This window comes from Ornithorhynchus anatinus, chromosome X1, assembly GCF_004115215.2.
Source record: "Ornithorhynchus anatinus isolate Pmale09 chromosome X1, mOrnAna1.pri.v4, whole genome shotgun sequence".
NCBI classification, from domain to species: Eukaryota; Metazoa; Chordata; class Mammalia; order Monotremata; family Ornithorhynchidae; genus Ornithorhynchus; species Ornithorhynchus anatinus.
The window spans coordinates 33,024,170-33,038,392 of NC_041749.1; the positions used below are offsets into that span (position 1 = coordinate 33,024,170).

General features: G+C 53.1%; 1 protein-coding gene across 1 annotated transcript in view; it reads left to right on the plus strand.

The window, feature by feature from the left end:
- The window catches only part of FAT2 (FAT atypical cadherin 2), a 98,293-nt gene that overhangs the window by 56,935 nt on the left and 27,135 nt on the right, over positions 1-14,223 (plus strand). The window contains exons 10-13 of the mRNA XM_029051017.2: positions 535-4,587; positions 8,294-8,490; positions 11,038-11,191; positions 12,331-12,564. Of these exons, the coding sequence (XP_028906850.1) occupies positions 535-4,587; positions 8,294-8,490; positions 11,038-11,191; positions 12,331-12,564 (4,638 nt within the window). The remainder of the gene's footprint in view (positions 1-534; positions 4,588-8,293; positions 8,491-11,037; positions 11,192-12,330; positions 12,565-14,223) is intronic.

Consider the following 14,223-nt stretch of genomic DNA (forward strand, 5'->3'; position numbering starts at 1 on the left):
AGTACAGTACATACACTGGAGGAGATGCAGCATAGGCAGATGGAACATTGTCCCCGACCACCAGGGACTCGCAGTCTAAGGGAGAGGGAAAACAGGTATCCTACCCCCATTTTACAGATGGCAACTGAGGCTCAGAGCAGCAGACAAGCGGCAGAGAACCAGTGGGATTAGAACTCAGGGTTCCTGACTCCTCAGCCCGCACTCTTTCCACTAGGCCAAGCTCCTCTCAAGTCAGGTCAGGTTGAAATCCTACATGCTGACATTGTTTTTGTCCTCTGAGTATCATGCCTTCACTGCCAAGGCCCATTACAAAATTGGCCTATTGAGTCAGGCAGAGGCATTTAAAGGAAAGAGATTCAAAGAGGTTGAAAGAAACAACCTGTGGAATCTGAATCCTGATTGGAATTGGGAGTAGGATGTGATCGCCTGGTTAGATTTGGGGGTAGAATTATCATTACCCCTGAGGTGCCTGGTCCTGCGGTAGGAGGGATGTATCTATCGAGGACGCTCAGCCTGTCCTCCCTTGTATTTCAGGGAACGACGAGAGTTTCTTCAGCATCGACCAGCTCTCGGGAGTCATTACGGTAGCCCGGAAACTCAATCAATCCAAGCAAGATGGGTTTTCTCTGACTGTGCAGGCCACGGATGGAAGCGCTCCCCAACTCCAGGACTCCACCGTGGTGAACATCCACATCGCTCCTTCCGACCACACCCCTCCGCGCTTCTCAAAGGAAGAGTACTTTGTGGAGATCCGTGAGTCCGCCGCTATCGGTTCTCCTCTCACCCTCGTCTCCGCCACGAGCTTATCGGCCATCACATATGAAGTGAGGGAAGGAGACAAGGACGGGGTGTTCGCCGTGAATGCTTACTCTGGCCTCATTTCCACCCGGAAGAGCCTGGACTATGAGAAGATCACTTCTTATCAGCTGAAAATCCGGGGCATCAACATGGCTGGGGCCTTCGCGGATGCCGCGGTGCTGATCTACGTGATCGACGAGAACGACCATGCCCCCGCTTTCACTCAGCCGACCTTCGTGGGCTACATCAGCGAGGCAGCACCAGAGCACAGCTTGGTCATGGGCCCAGAGCACTCTCCGCTGGTCGTCAGGGCCACCGACGCCGACCAAGACGCCAATGCCTTGCTGGTCTATGAGATCCGAGAACCCGAAGCCCTGAAGTACTTCGCCATCGACGAGAGCATGGGGACGCTGACCATGGTGGCGGAGGTCGATTACGAGCAGACCTCATCTTTCCATTTTAGCGTCCATGTCCGTGATCAGGGCAACCCTGTCCTCTTCTCCCCCGAGCCGGCCAAGGTGACCGTCGTGGTCCGAGACGTGAACGACTGCCCACCGGTGTTTTCAGAAGCTGTGTATGCGCTGACCGCCTTGTTGCCCGTCCATCGGGGGATGGAGCTGCTCAAGGTGCTGGCCAATGATGCCGACTCCCCGGTGACGTACAGCATCACGGGAGGAAACGCCGACCATGCCCTGGCCATCCACCCACATTCTGGCCTCATCTCGGTGAATGATGCCACCCAGCTGGGCGGCTCTCGGGAGCTGACCGTCCGGGCTGGTGATGGCTTCTATAAGAGCACCGCCCTGGTTCGGGTGAACTTGACGGAGGCTCCCATCACGTCCCTGAGGTTCGACCGGGATGAATACACAGCAGCTGTGAAGGAGAACTCGGGGGTTGCCCAGGCTCTAGTTATCCTAGGAGTCCAGGGCAGTCAGCTGAATGACACCCTGTCCTTCTCGGCTCTGAATGGCCGAGAGCTGTTTGAGATGATCCGGTCAGTCGGAGTGCTCCGGACCCGGGGCCTCGTGTTTGACCGGGAGCAGCAGGAGACGCACGAGGTGGCCGTTGAAGTGAGAGACAACAGGAGCCCCCCGAGGGTGGCCCGGGCCACCGTCAGAGTCCGGGTTGAGGATGCCAATGACAACAGGCCTACGTTTGAGAACCTGCCCTATTTCACCAGTGTCCCGGAAGGTACCGACCCTGGGGATGTTGTCTTTCAGGTCTCGGCCACCGACCGGGACCTGGGAGCGAACGGAACCGTCACTTACGGGTTTGCCGAGGATTACCAGTACTTCCGGATTGACCCCTACCTCGGCGACATCTCCCTCAGGAAACCCCTGGACTACCGGGCCCTGAATAAATACCTCCTGAAGGTCATCGCTCGAGATGGGGGTGATCCGCCCCTCCAGACGGAGGGGGAGGTGCTCGTCCTGCTGAGAAATAAGTCCAACCCTCTGTTCCAGAGCCTCCGGTACCGCGTGAAGGTGCCTGAGAACATCCCCCTCTTCACACCGATCCTGCACACCCAGGCCCGCAGCCCCGAAGGCCTCCGCCTGATCTACAATATCATGGAGGAGGAGTCCTTGGCGCTGTTCATGGCCGACTTCAAAACCGGTGTTCTGAGCGTCATCGGCCCACTGGACTACGAGGCCAAGGCAGAGCACGTGTTCACAGTGAGGGCCACAGACACAGCCCTGGGGTCCTTCTCGGAAGCCACGGTGCATGTGGAGGTGGAGGACATCAACGATAACCCCCCGGTGTTTTCTCAGACGGTCTACACAGCCTCTGTCTCAGAGGGCTTGCCAGCTCACACCCCCGTGATCCGCCTCCTCGCTGCAGACCGGGACTCGGGGAGGAACGGCGCCGTCTCCTATCAGATCGTGGAGGACGGCTCTGACGCTTCCGAGTTCTTCCAGGTGGACGGGCGCACGGGGCAGATGGCCACTGCCCGAGAGCTGGATTATGAGCTGCGACGCCAGTTTCGGGTGAAGGTGAGCGCGGCAGATGACGGCGAGCCCGCTCTGAGCAGCGAAGCCCTGGTGGTGGTACAGGTGGTGGACGTCAACGACAATCCACCTGAGTTCAGGCAGCCCCAGTACGAAGCCAACGTGAGTGAGCTGGCCACCTGCGGGCATCTGGTCCTCAAAGTACAGGCCCTCGACCCTGACAGTGGAGAGACCACCCGCCTGGAATACCTGATCCTCTCAGGGAATGAGGACCGGCACTTCACCATTAACAGCTCATCCGGGATCATCTCCATGTTCAATCTCTGCCGGAGGCATCTGGATCCGGCTTACAGGCTCCGGGTCGCCGCGTCCGATGGGGTCTTCCGGTCAACCGTGCCCGTGTACATCAACACCACCAACGCCAATAAGTATAGCCCTGCTTTCGACCAGCATGTCTATGAGGCAGAGCTGGCGGAGAATGCCATGGCGGGGACCAAGGTGATTGAGCTGCTGGCTGTTGACCCCGATGACGGCCCTTACGGGACCGTCGATTACATCATCATCAACAAGTTGGCCTCCGAGAAGTTCGCCGTGGATGCCAAGGGCCGGATCACGACCCTCCAGGAGTTGGACCGGGAAAACTCAACAGAGAGAGTCATCGCCATTAAGATCATGGCCCGGGACGGAGGCGGCAAAGTGGCCTTCTGCACGGTCAAGATCATCCTCACCGATGTAAATGACAACCCTCCGCAGTTCAAGGCATCTGAGTACACCGTGTCCGTCCAGTCCAATGTCGGCAAAGGTGCCCCCGTCATCCAGGTGCTGGCTTACGATGCGGACGAGGGCCTGAATGCAGACGTCACCTACTCGGTGGACTCGCTGGAGGACTTGGAGGAAGAGGTCATCGAGATCAATCCAGCCACTGGCATGGTCAAGGTTCGGGAGAGCCTCATCAAACTGGAAAACCGAGCCTTTGACTTCAACATCAGGGCCCGAGATGGCGGCACTCCTCAACGGGACTCTCTCGTTCCTCTCCGGCTTCAGGTCGCTCCCAGCGGAGTGTCCTTGCCCAAGTTTTCCGAACCCTTGTACACCTTTTCAGCGTCCGAGGACCTTCCGGAAGGATCTGAGATTGGACTAGTGAAGGCGGTGGCGGAGGAGCCCGTCATCTACAGTCTGGTAAAAGGAACCACCCCTGAGAGCAACCAAGATGGAGCCTTCTCCCTTGACCGGGACACCGGGGCGCTAAAAGTGAACAAGTCAGTGGACCACGAAACCACCAGATGGTACCAGCTTGATGTCATGGCTCACTGCTCCCATCAGGAGACCGAGCTGGTCTCTCTGGTGTCCGTGAACATCCAGGTGAAGGATGTCAATGACAACCAGCCCGTCTTTGAGGCAGATCCGTACAAGGCTTTCCTCATGGAGAACATGCCAGTGGGGACCACAGTCATCCAAGTGACCGCCAATGACCAGGACACTGGCAGCGACGGGCAGGTGACGTACAGTCTGGCAGCCGAGTCCGACTGGGTCGGGGAGCTATTTGCCATCGACAGGGAGAGCGGGTGGATCACCACCCGCAAGGAGCTGGACTGTGAGGCTCGAGAGACCTACCAGTTCCACGTGGTGGCTTCCGACCACGGCAGGACCATCCAGCTGTCCTCACAAGCCCTGGTGGAGGTCACCGTCTCGGATGAAAATGACAACGCCCCCCGGTTCACCTCGGAGGTCTACAGGGGTTCAGTGATTGAGAACAGCGAGCCCGGTCAGCTCATCGCTACCCTACGGACCCTAGATGCTGACATCTCAGAGCAGAATAGACAGGTTGCCTGCTACATTACAGGTAAGAAGAGCACAATACCCAGCCTTGGGATTTTGAGAACTTGCACTTGTGGAGGGGCTTATTGCCTTCAGAGCTGGCTTTGATGGTGGGGGGCTACCTCGCTGGACTGGGAGAAACAGCCTGGCCCAGTGGAAAAAGCACAGAAATGGGCGTTGCGAGATTTGGGTTCTAATCCCAGCTCCACTGCTTACCAGCTGCGTGACCTTGAGCAACTTAATTTAACTTCTCTATGCCTCAGTTTCCTCATTTGGGGTAAAATGCCTGTTCTCCCTCTCTCTTAACCTGTGAGCCTTTGGTTAGAAAGGGATTGTATCTGATCAGATTATCTTGTAGTCAGTCGTATTTATTGAGCACTTACTTTGTGCAGAGCACAGCACTAAGCACTTGAAAGAGTACAGTATAACAGACACATTCCTGGCTCACAGTGAGTTTACAGTCTAGAGCCCATACTGACCCTAAGTTTTAATTGTCTGGCACATAATCAACACATAACAAATACTGCAATTGTTGTTAGTTATTGCTGTTATTACCTGGATGGAGGGTCCCACTCCTAGGAGACAGGTGATTCCAGGATCCCTTCACTTCTAGGACAGCCCACCAGGTCACTGGGCAGGCGGGAGCCAGGTTAGTTCTGCGCATCAGGGGAGATGCCTAAGGGCAAAGGGACGGGCAGATCGGATCATCTGCAGGGTCTCCCTGGCAAACGTTTTCTTTCCCAGCAGATGGAAATTTTTTTTTTAATGGTATTTGTTAAATGCATTGTTCGAAGTGCTAAGGTAGATATGAGCTAATCAGGTTGGACACAGTCCGTGTCCCACATGGGGCTTCCAGTCTTAATCCCAGTTTTACAGATGAGGTAACTGAGGCACAGAGAAGTAGTGTGACTTTCCCAAGCTCACTCAGGAGGCAAGTAGCAGAGCCAGGATTAGAACTCAGATCCTTCTGACTCCCAGGCCTGTGCTCTAGCCACTGGCTACGCTGCAATTTGAGAGGTGGCCGTCCACCTGAGCGTCCCTGCTCCACTGCCGTGCCTGGAGATGGGAACCTTTCCTTCTGCCTCACCAGAGACAATGCCCGATTACAGGAACGATTCTAAATACTTCCCATGAGGTGTTTCTGCAGTAACGTATGAACAGGAGGCCAACTGGCAACCAGGGGCCATGTGGTCATCAAGAACCAAGCTCTAGACCCTGATGGTGGAGGTGCCCCCAACACCCTCCAACCACTTCAGCTCTTGTATTCTCCCACGTGCTTAGTAATTAATTTATGTTCTATACATAGTAAGCACTCAGAGAATACCATCGATTGATTCTCCTCCCACCCCTCATGTACCTATCTTTAAACATGATTGCTTCCCCATTACTTGTCATTTATTTTAGTATCTGTCTTCCTTGCTAGGTTTTAAGCTACTTGAAGGCAGGGACTATGTCTTCTAACTCAATTGTACTCCCAAGTGCTTAGTACAGTGCTGTACATGAAGTGCTCAATCAATACTGTGGATTGATTAATTGATTCTGGGGGGGGGGGGTCCCCCTGGCTTCCAATTTTAGCCCAGGCTAAAATAATAATTGTTGTTGCTGTACTTGTTACTTTGTGCTGAGCACTAGAATTGATGAAATATTAGCAGTTGGACACAGTCCCTGGTCCTCATGGGGCTCACAGTCTCAGAGGGAGGGAGAACTTTATCCCCATTTTCAGATAAAGTAACTGAAATAGAGTTACTTGACTTACCCAAGATCACATAGCATTCAAGTTTTAGAGCTGGGATTTTGAACCCAGGTCCTCTGAGCTCTCCAACTTGTGCTCTTTCTACTAAGCCATACTGCCTTCACCAGACTTGCCCACTGCCCCACACATCTGGAGAAAGTTGGAATGAACAGGGCTAGATGGAATTGCATGGTCACTTTGGTAGAATCTGGGTCCTTGGGCTCTGCCTCTCCTTGTGTCTCCCTCGTAACTCAAAATAAATAAGGATAACATGGGGTTTATTTAATACTTTGTGCCAAGCATCAAGCGAGATATAAAATAATCCTATCAGACACAGTCCCTGGTCCAAATGGAGCTCACAGTCTAAGAGGTAGGGAAAGCAAATATCTTCTCCCATTTTACAGGTGAGACTGTGACACAGAGAGGTTAAATGTCTTGCCCCAGACCACTAGTATGGCAGTGGTAGAGCTTGGATGAGAACCCAGCTCTCTTGACTCCCTGTCCCACGTTCTTTCCATTATAGACAACGCGGCCTCCCTCTCTGCCCTTCGGCTGCTGCAGTTGAGAGCCGGTGGCTTCCAACAGAGGTGGGGATCGGAGATGTGTCTGGCCACCGTCGCCTCACCCACTTCCTGTCAGCCCAGCTCTGCTACTACTGCTGCTGTCCCGAGCAGAATGGGGAGGAGGGCAACAGATCTGAGTGCCCAGTGGCTCATCCAAATCTAAATCTAGCCCCGATTGGGTCCATTTGGGTCAGCAAAACGACTCATCTCTGCTCTGTGCCCTACACCACACCCTGCTCTGTGCCCTGCCCAAGTCAGCACTGAACCAGGAGTACCCTTTGCCAGGCCCACGGGCCAAGTGCCAATCGGCGGGCGCAGATATCTGCAGGCATGTTTTCCAAGGTATCAGCTGGAAATCGGTTCCTGAATATCTCGCCCCTGGGGCCAAACAGTACAGCTCATTAACAGAGGACGATGTCAACAAGGCTTCTGAAGCACAGAGGTTGCCCTTTGTAGGGGAGAGGAGAAACAACCCCGTTCTTTATGCTGGGTGTTGTTGTGGGTGGGAGGGTGCGGGGCCACTGGCCTTCTGGAGGAGCGGACAGACTCCCGCCCCAAAGTGGCCTGTGGAGGCCTCGCTGGTGCTGGCAGATGAGGACAGCGGTGTGGAAGGGAAGGGAACCAGTCCTACCCCAGTTCCCCTAGGGACTCCTGGTGCCTTCTCTCAGCCCCCCTGGGCTCCCCAGCTTCTTCCCAATCTCCACGGCATTCTCGGTCTGCAAGGGAATCTCCTTTCTGTGTCTTACAGCCCTCTTCCTCTGTCTCCGCTTCTCCTCCAACCTTTTCTTCCTCTCACCTCCCTCTCCTTCTCCTTCTGTCCCTCCCAAGTCTCCCAACTATCCCCTTTGCCCTCTACCTCCTTTTCCCCACTCTACTTCCTTCCCATCTTTAACTCCCTTCCTCAGTGTCCCTCTTCCCCTTTTCCTCTCTGCCCCTCTCCTCAAAGCTCCACCCTTTGGCCCTCTCATTGTGAGGCCTCATTGCTCCTCCCCCCCCATTCCTCTACCCCTCCCTGACCCCCATGCCCTAAGCCTGCACTGAAATGTTAACGCCCCTGGGCATGAATGTTCCTTATCCTTCACCCCAGAGGCAATTGCTTCATTCTTTCCAGTTCACCTTAGTTTAGGATCTGCACAAAGTCTTTCCTTCAATCCCAGATGGGGTATCTTATGGCAGTGAGTGTAAATGCCCTAAAGAAGAACAATGCCTGAGCCTGTTATGTTTCTAACTTTTATTACAGTTCTTTCTTGCCTGCAGCCTGGTTTCTTTCATCTCTTTTGGGGCTTTGGCTGGTGTTCCCGTGCTGATTTGCTTGTCTGGTCTGTCACTCTCATTTGCTAAAAAGAAACTAACCTTCCCCCTCTCTCCTCCATCATCTCCCTGCATTGCTGACCCAAAAACCCCTTTAACTGTCTGCCCTCTTGGTGTCTTTGCAGAGGGAGACCCGCTGGGCCAATTTGACATTATCCAGGCAGATGAAAACTGGAAGATTTCTTCCAAGAAGCCTCTGGATCGAGAGGACATTGAGAAATACTTCCTGCGGGTCACAGTGTCGGATGGAAAATTTCAGGCTTCCACCCAGGTGGAGGTTTTTGTGCTGGACATCAATGACAATAGTCCCAAGTGCAGACAGGTATGACCCAGGGGGGAAGGGCTGGGGGGGAGTGGAAGGAACGAAGATGTTCAGAGAGAGGGTGTCTTAACCAGAGACAGATTCACGGGGCGTCAGGTCCAGAGAGATTGGAGATGGGAAGAATCCATCACCCCATGCCCTCCCAGGAAGCATCCAACCTCTTGGACAATCAATCAATCAGTCATATTTATTGAATGCTTACTGTGGGTGGAGCACTGTATTAAGTGCTTCAGAGAGCACAATAAAACAGCATTGGTAGTCACGTTCCTTGTCTACAAGAGGCTTACAGTCCAAAGGGGAGACAGACTTAAAATAAATTACAGATATGTACTTAAGTGCTGTGGGGCTGAGGGTGGGGTGATTAAAGGGTGCAAATCGAGGCGCAAAGGTGACGCTAAAGGGGGTAGAGGAAATGAGGGTTTACTTGGGGAAGGCCTCTTGGAGGAAATGTGATTTTAATAAGGCTTTGAAGGTGGGGAGAGTGATGGTCTGTTGGATATGAAGGGGGGAAGAGTTCCAGGGCAGAGACAGGATGTAGGCGAGGGGTCGGTGGTGACATAGACAAGATGGAGGTACAGTGCGTAGGTTGGCATTAGAGGTAAGTGAACGTACTGGGTTGTAATTGGAAATCAGTGAGGTGAGATAGTAGGGGGCAAGATGAGTGAGTGCTTTAAAGCCAATGGTGAGAAATTTCTGCTTGATGCAGAGGTGGATGGGTAACCTCTGGAGGTTTTTGAGAATTGAGGAAACAGGGACTGCACCTTTTTTTTTTTTTTTTTAGAAAAATATGACCTGGGTGGCAGATGAAGTAAGGACTGGAGTGGGGAAAGGCAGGAGACAGGGAAGTCAGAAAAGAGGCTGATGCAGTAGTCAAAGTGGGATAAGATAGGTGCTTGGATCAACATGGTAACAGTATGATGGGGAAAAGGGGTGACTTTTAGCCATGTTGTGAAGGACACTGAGTAAATTAGAGGGGTCAACATAGGGGCAGATGATGGAGGGAGGTTCATTAGACTCCTGACTCTTCCAGAAATGTGCCCATTTCATAGAATCCTAAAGCTGAAAGGGACCACAAGATTTCATCTGGGTCAGCCCTCGGCCACCAAAACCTAAACCCCTGGGGAATAATATGGGACTCCCCTCCTAAAAGGGACCCTGGGGAAGTCCCTATGGGCTGTAGACTGTAATTCCTTGTGGGCAGGGAAAGTGTCTACCAAATTTATTGTATTATTCCCTCTCAAGTTTTCAGTACAGAGTTCTGCATACAGTAAGTGCTTAATAAATGCCATCGATTGATTGGTATAGGGGTCAGGGCCAGGCTGGGCATGACTTTCTGTGTGGCAACATTGAGGGGCTGCTACCCAGAACCTCCAGGGCCCTGATCCTTCCAAGAAGGTTGTCCCAGAAGGGTCCAGGCACACGACCAGGAATCCCCCTGGATCATTGGTGGCTCCAGGCTTCTGGAGTGCCCATATCAGCTCCCTCGGGGTGCCCTTGGATCAGAGTGGCTACGTGGGGCAAAGGCATGAGGCCGTGCTTCCTGACTGGGGGAGCCTGCCGGGCAGAAAAGAGGAGGGCCACAGGGCAGGGCCTACAGACCTTGGCCAGATTTTCCATTATCGCTGAACCCTAGGCCTTCCTCATGGTCAGTGGAACTGTTGGGTGTCAAACTCCCCAAAACAGGCAGCAAATGGGGTGGGGATCCAGAGGCAAAATATCTTTACAATTCCCATTTGGGCAGCCTCCAGGAGAGGTGTAAGCTCCTTGAAAGCAGGAATCGTGTCTACTTACCCTATTGAACTCTCCTACATGATTAGTATGGTGTTCTCTACACACAATAAGTGCTCAATAAATGCCACTGGCTGATTGAGACCATAGACCACCCTAACCCTAGCCTAAAGAGCATCAACCTGAGCCACCGTTTGGCCCACAGTCCAACAACTCAGTGCAGGAGAGGTCAGCGGCTTCCAGTATCCACTCCACACCCACTGGGAAATCCACCAGGAAGGGAAATTCAGTCGGCCAAAGTTGGACTCAGCTTCTCCTCTGTAATTGCTGCCATTTGGAGCCAGGCCACATGGGAGGGAGGGAGCCAGGCTGCCCTGCCAACACCATGCCTTTGCCTGTGCAGCGCTCGGGGGCTCGTTGGCACTCCCTCTCTCCAGAGGCATTGCTGAACCACCACAGCAGGGGCCACAAGGGCACAGAGGGGGAAGGGAGCCTGGCCCAAGTGCCAAGCAACCGGTGTACCACCCACCCTGCTGGGGCAGGGTCAGCCATCCTAGCCTCTGAGCCAGAGGATCTGATAGAGAGAGGAGGGAAGGCTGGGCAGAGGGAAGCTCAGCGGAGCTGCCTCTAGCCCCTTCCATAGGGGTGTTTGTCCGCTTCAGCCCGTCTCCACACGTGAGCCCCTAGCTCTCAAAGAGTCCTTTGTTGGCTGCGTCTGAACATGCTCGCTCACTCTAGGCACAGTCAGAATATGCTGAGGCGATGATTCCGTTTCCCCTGCATCCTGCCCAGGTATCGACTGTGCTTTCTTCTTATTAGATCCTCTACACTGGCAGGGTCGCGGAAGATGTGCCCCCTGGCCATTTCATCTTACAAGTTTCAGCAGTGGACGCGGATGCAGGGGTCAACGCCCAGGTCACATACTCTCTCCATGGACCGGGGGCGGATGAATTCAGGCTGGATCCCTATACAGGTGGGAGCAAAGACTGGCAAGAGTGGGGAGAAGAGAGACTGACCTTTCCCCCCTCTAACTTGGCACTGGCTTGTCAGTTTGCTTTAGATACACTACGTAGCCCTTCTGTGTTTCTGTTTCCTCCACTGGGGATCCCTGGTGATTGAGTAGAGCTCTTTTAGGTGCATGGAGAAAGCTGTCCCAGATGAGTGGGCAGAGATCAGGGAGAATTGCCCTGGGTGTGTGGGAAGAGTTGTCTGGGAGAGGAGGGAAAGTGCAGGGAGATCTGTCCCTTGTGGGTGGGGAGAGCTGTCCTGGGTGAGTTGGGAGAATTATACCAAGTGGGTGGGGAGAGCTGTCCTGGGTGAGAGGGGAGAAAGCTGGGAGAGCTATCTCAGGTGAGCAGGGAAAACTGTCCTGGGTGCATGGAGAGAGCTGTCCCAGATGAGCAGTGGAAAATACGATTGAATGAATGAGTGAAAGCAGGGAGAGCTGTCCCAGCTAAGTGATAAAACAGCAGACAGAGCTGTCCCAGATGAGCAGGGAGAGCTGTCCTTGATGCATGGGGAGAGCTGTCTCAGGTGGACAGGGAGAACTGTTGAGGGTGCATGGAGAGAGCTGTCCCAGGTGAGTAGGGGGAAAGCAGGGAAAGCTGCCCGGGTGAGCAGGGAGAAACCAGGGAGAGCTGTCCTGGATGAGCCCGGAGATCTAAAAAAGCTTTGTTTGATCAATTTCTTCCCTCTCCCTCCTCTGCAATTAGAATCAGCAGGGAACAGTAACAACGATGAACACTATGAGGCTCCTACCTCCGTTACTTCATCGTGTCCTTCCGACATCCCTGGGAGGGAGAAAGAGCAGGAATTATTAACCCCATTTTATGGATAGGGAAATCAAGGACCAGAGAGGCTCGCCCTCAGTCAACCAGCATTTGACATGGCTGTCGGTCAGTGGTTGCAGGGGTCTGAGCCCCCACGTTCTGATTTCCAGCCTGTCGCTCTGAGATCCCATTGCTGCAGGGGTCCTGGGCCTCTTCTGCCCAGTGGGTCCCAGGGTAGTCCTAGGTTCGCCCGGGGCTTAGCTGGACCCCCACAGTCTGTAGTAGTTGCCCGGACACGAGTTGGGGAGACAGTTGCCCTAGACAGGCTTATCTGTTCTTGCAGGGGAGCTGTTCACCCTCACAGCGCTGGACCGGGAGGAGAAGGACAGATACCACCTGGTCGCCAAGGCCACGGATGGTGGGGGCCGGTCCTGTCAGGCGGACGTGATCTTGGGTGTGGACGACGTGAACGACAACGCCCCCAGGTTCACCCTCAGCCACTGCTCCGTGGTCGTCTTCGACAACACCACAGTGAAGACCCCCGTCGCGGTGGTCTCGGCACGGGATCCCGACGAAGGTGGGCCGGTGCCGGGGCCATCAGCTCTGAGATCCTGTAGCCCCAGGTGGTAGGGGGAAGCGACCCAAGCAGACAAGGAAAGGCCAAACAGAAGTTGGGATGAGTGCGGAATCTGGAGAGGTTGAAGGCAGGTGCTTTGTCAGAAGAAACATGAGAAGCAGTGTGGTCCAGTGGATAGAGCATAGGCCTGAGAGTCACAAAGACATGGGTTCTAATCCAGCCTCCACCACTTGTCTTCTGGGTGACCTTGGGCAAGTTACTTAACTTCTCTGAGACTCAGTTACCTCCTCTGTAAAATGGGGATAAAGATTGAGAGCCCCATGAGGGACATGGATTGTGTCCAGTCTGGTTATCTTGTATCTACCCCAGGGCTTAGGCAATGCCTGGCACGTAGTAAATGCTTAATAAATATCATTTTAAAAAAATTCACGCTGAGTTAGAGAGAAGCCAGTTTATCCTGTAGGTGAAGGAAGCCTGGTAATCAAAGAGCCGACCGGATGGAAAGAACAAAGTGGGCAGTGGGAGAGGGTCTGAAGGACCTCCTGGCCCCCTCCTGACAGGCTGAGGGGCCTGAAATTCAGCAGCTCTGCCTGGGATGGAGGGGCTGGTAGGCAGAGGCCGGAACCACACAGTTCTGTACAAGGAGAAGCAGTATGGCCTAGTGGAAAGAGCATGGGCCTGGGAGTCAGATGATCTGGATTCTAATCCCAGCTCCACCAACTGCTTGCTGTGTGACCTTGGGCAAGTCACTTATCTTCTCTGTGTCTCAGTTCTCCAGTTCTTCCTCCTACTTGGACTCAGTCCTTATACCCGCATGAGGCTCAAAGTCCAACCTAACTCATTTGTATCTACCCCAGCGCTTAGAACAGAGTTTGACACAGAGTAAGTACTTAACAAATACCATAAAAAATAAAGGCTTAAGGATCTCCATCCTCTAAAGCCCAGAAGCAGTGTAGCCTAATGGACAGAGCACGGGTCTGGGAGTCAGAGGACCAGGGTTCTAATCCCAGTTCTGCCACATACCTGCTGGGTAACCTTGGGTGAGTCACTTAACTTCACCAGTTCTGTTATGTTGTACTCTCCCAAGTGCTTAGTACAGTGCTCTGCACATAGTAAGCACTCCATAAATAGAATTGACTGATTCTCTGTGCCTTAGTTCCCTTATCTGAAAATGGACATTCAGTGACTGTTCTCCTTCCTACTTAGACTGTGAGCCCCTTAAGGGACCTGATTATCTTGTATCTATCCCCGTGCTTGGTACCGTGCACATAGTGAGTGCTTAACAAATACCCCAATTATTAAATACCTTATTAAAATGGTTATTATTGTTGTTATTATCATTGTTATTGTTGTTATTATTACCTCCCAAAGTGAAGCCTTCTCTCTCCTGGAATGGAGCCAGGAAGAGGCATGATTCCAGGCCCTGAAGGGAACAAGGGAAAAAAAAGTGATTACAAAAAAATGAAAGAATGTTCCATCTGCCACAGGAGGTTCCCAGACAGCTCTTTTATGTTGTTCTTGTTTTGGGGGGTTTTCTCAATGGTATTTGTTAAACATTTACTTTGTGTCAAGCACTGAGGAAGATAAGAGTTCATCGGTTTGGACACGGTCCCCCACGTCATCCCACATGGGACTCACAGTCAAGAAAGAGGGAGAACA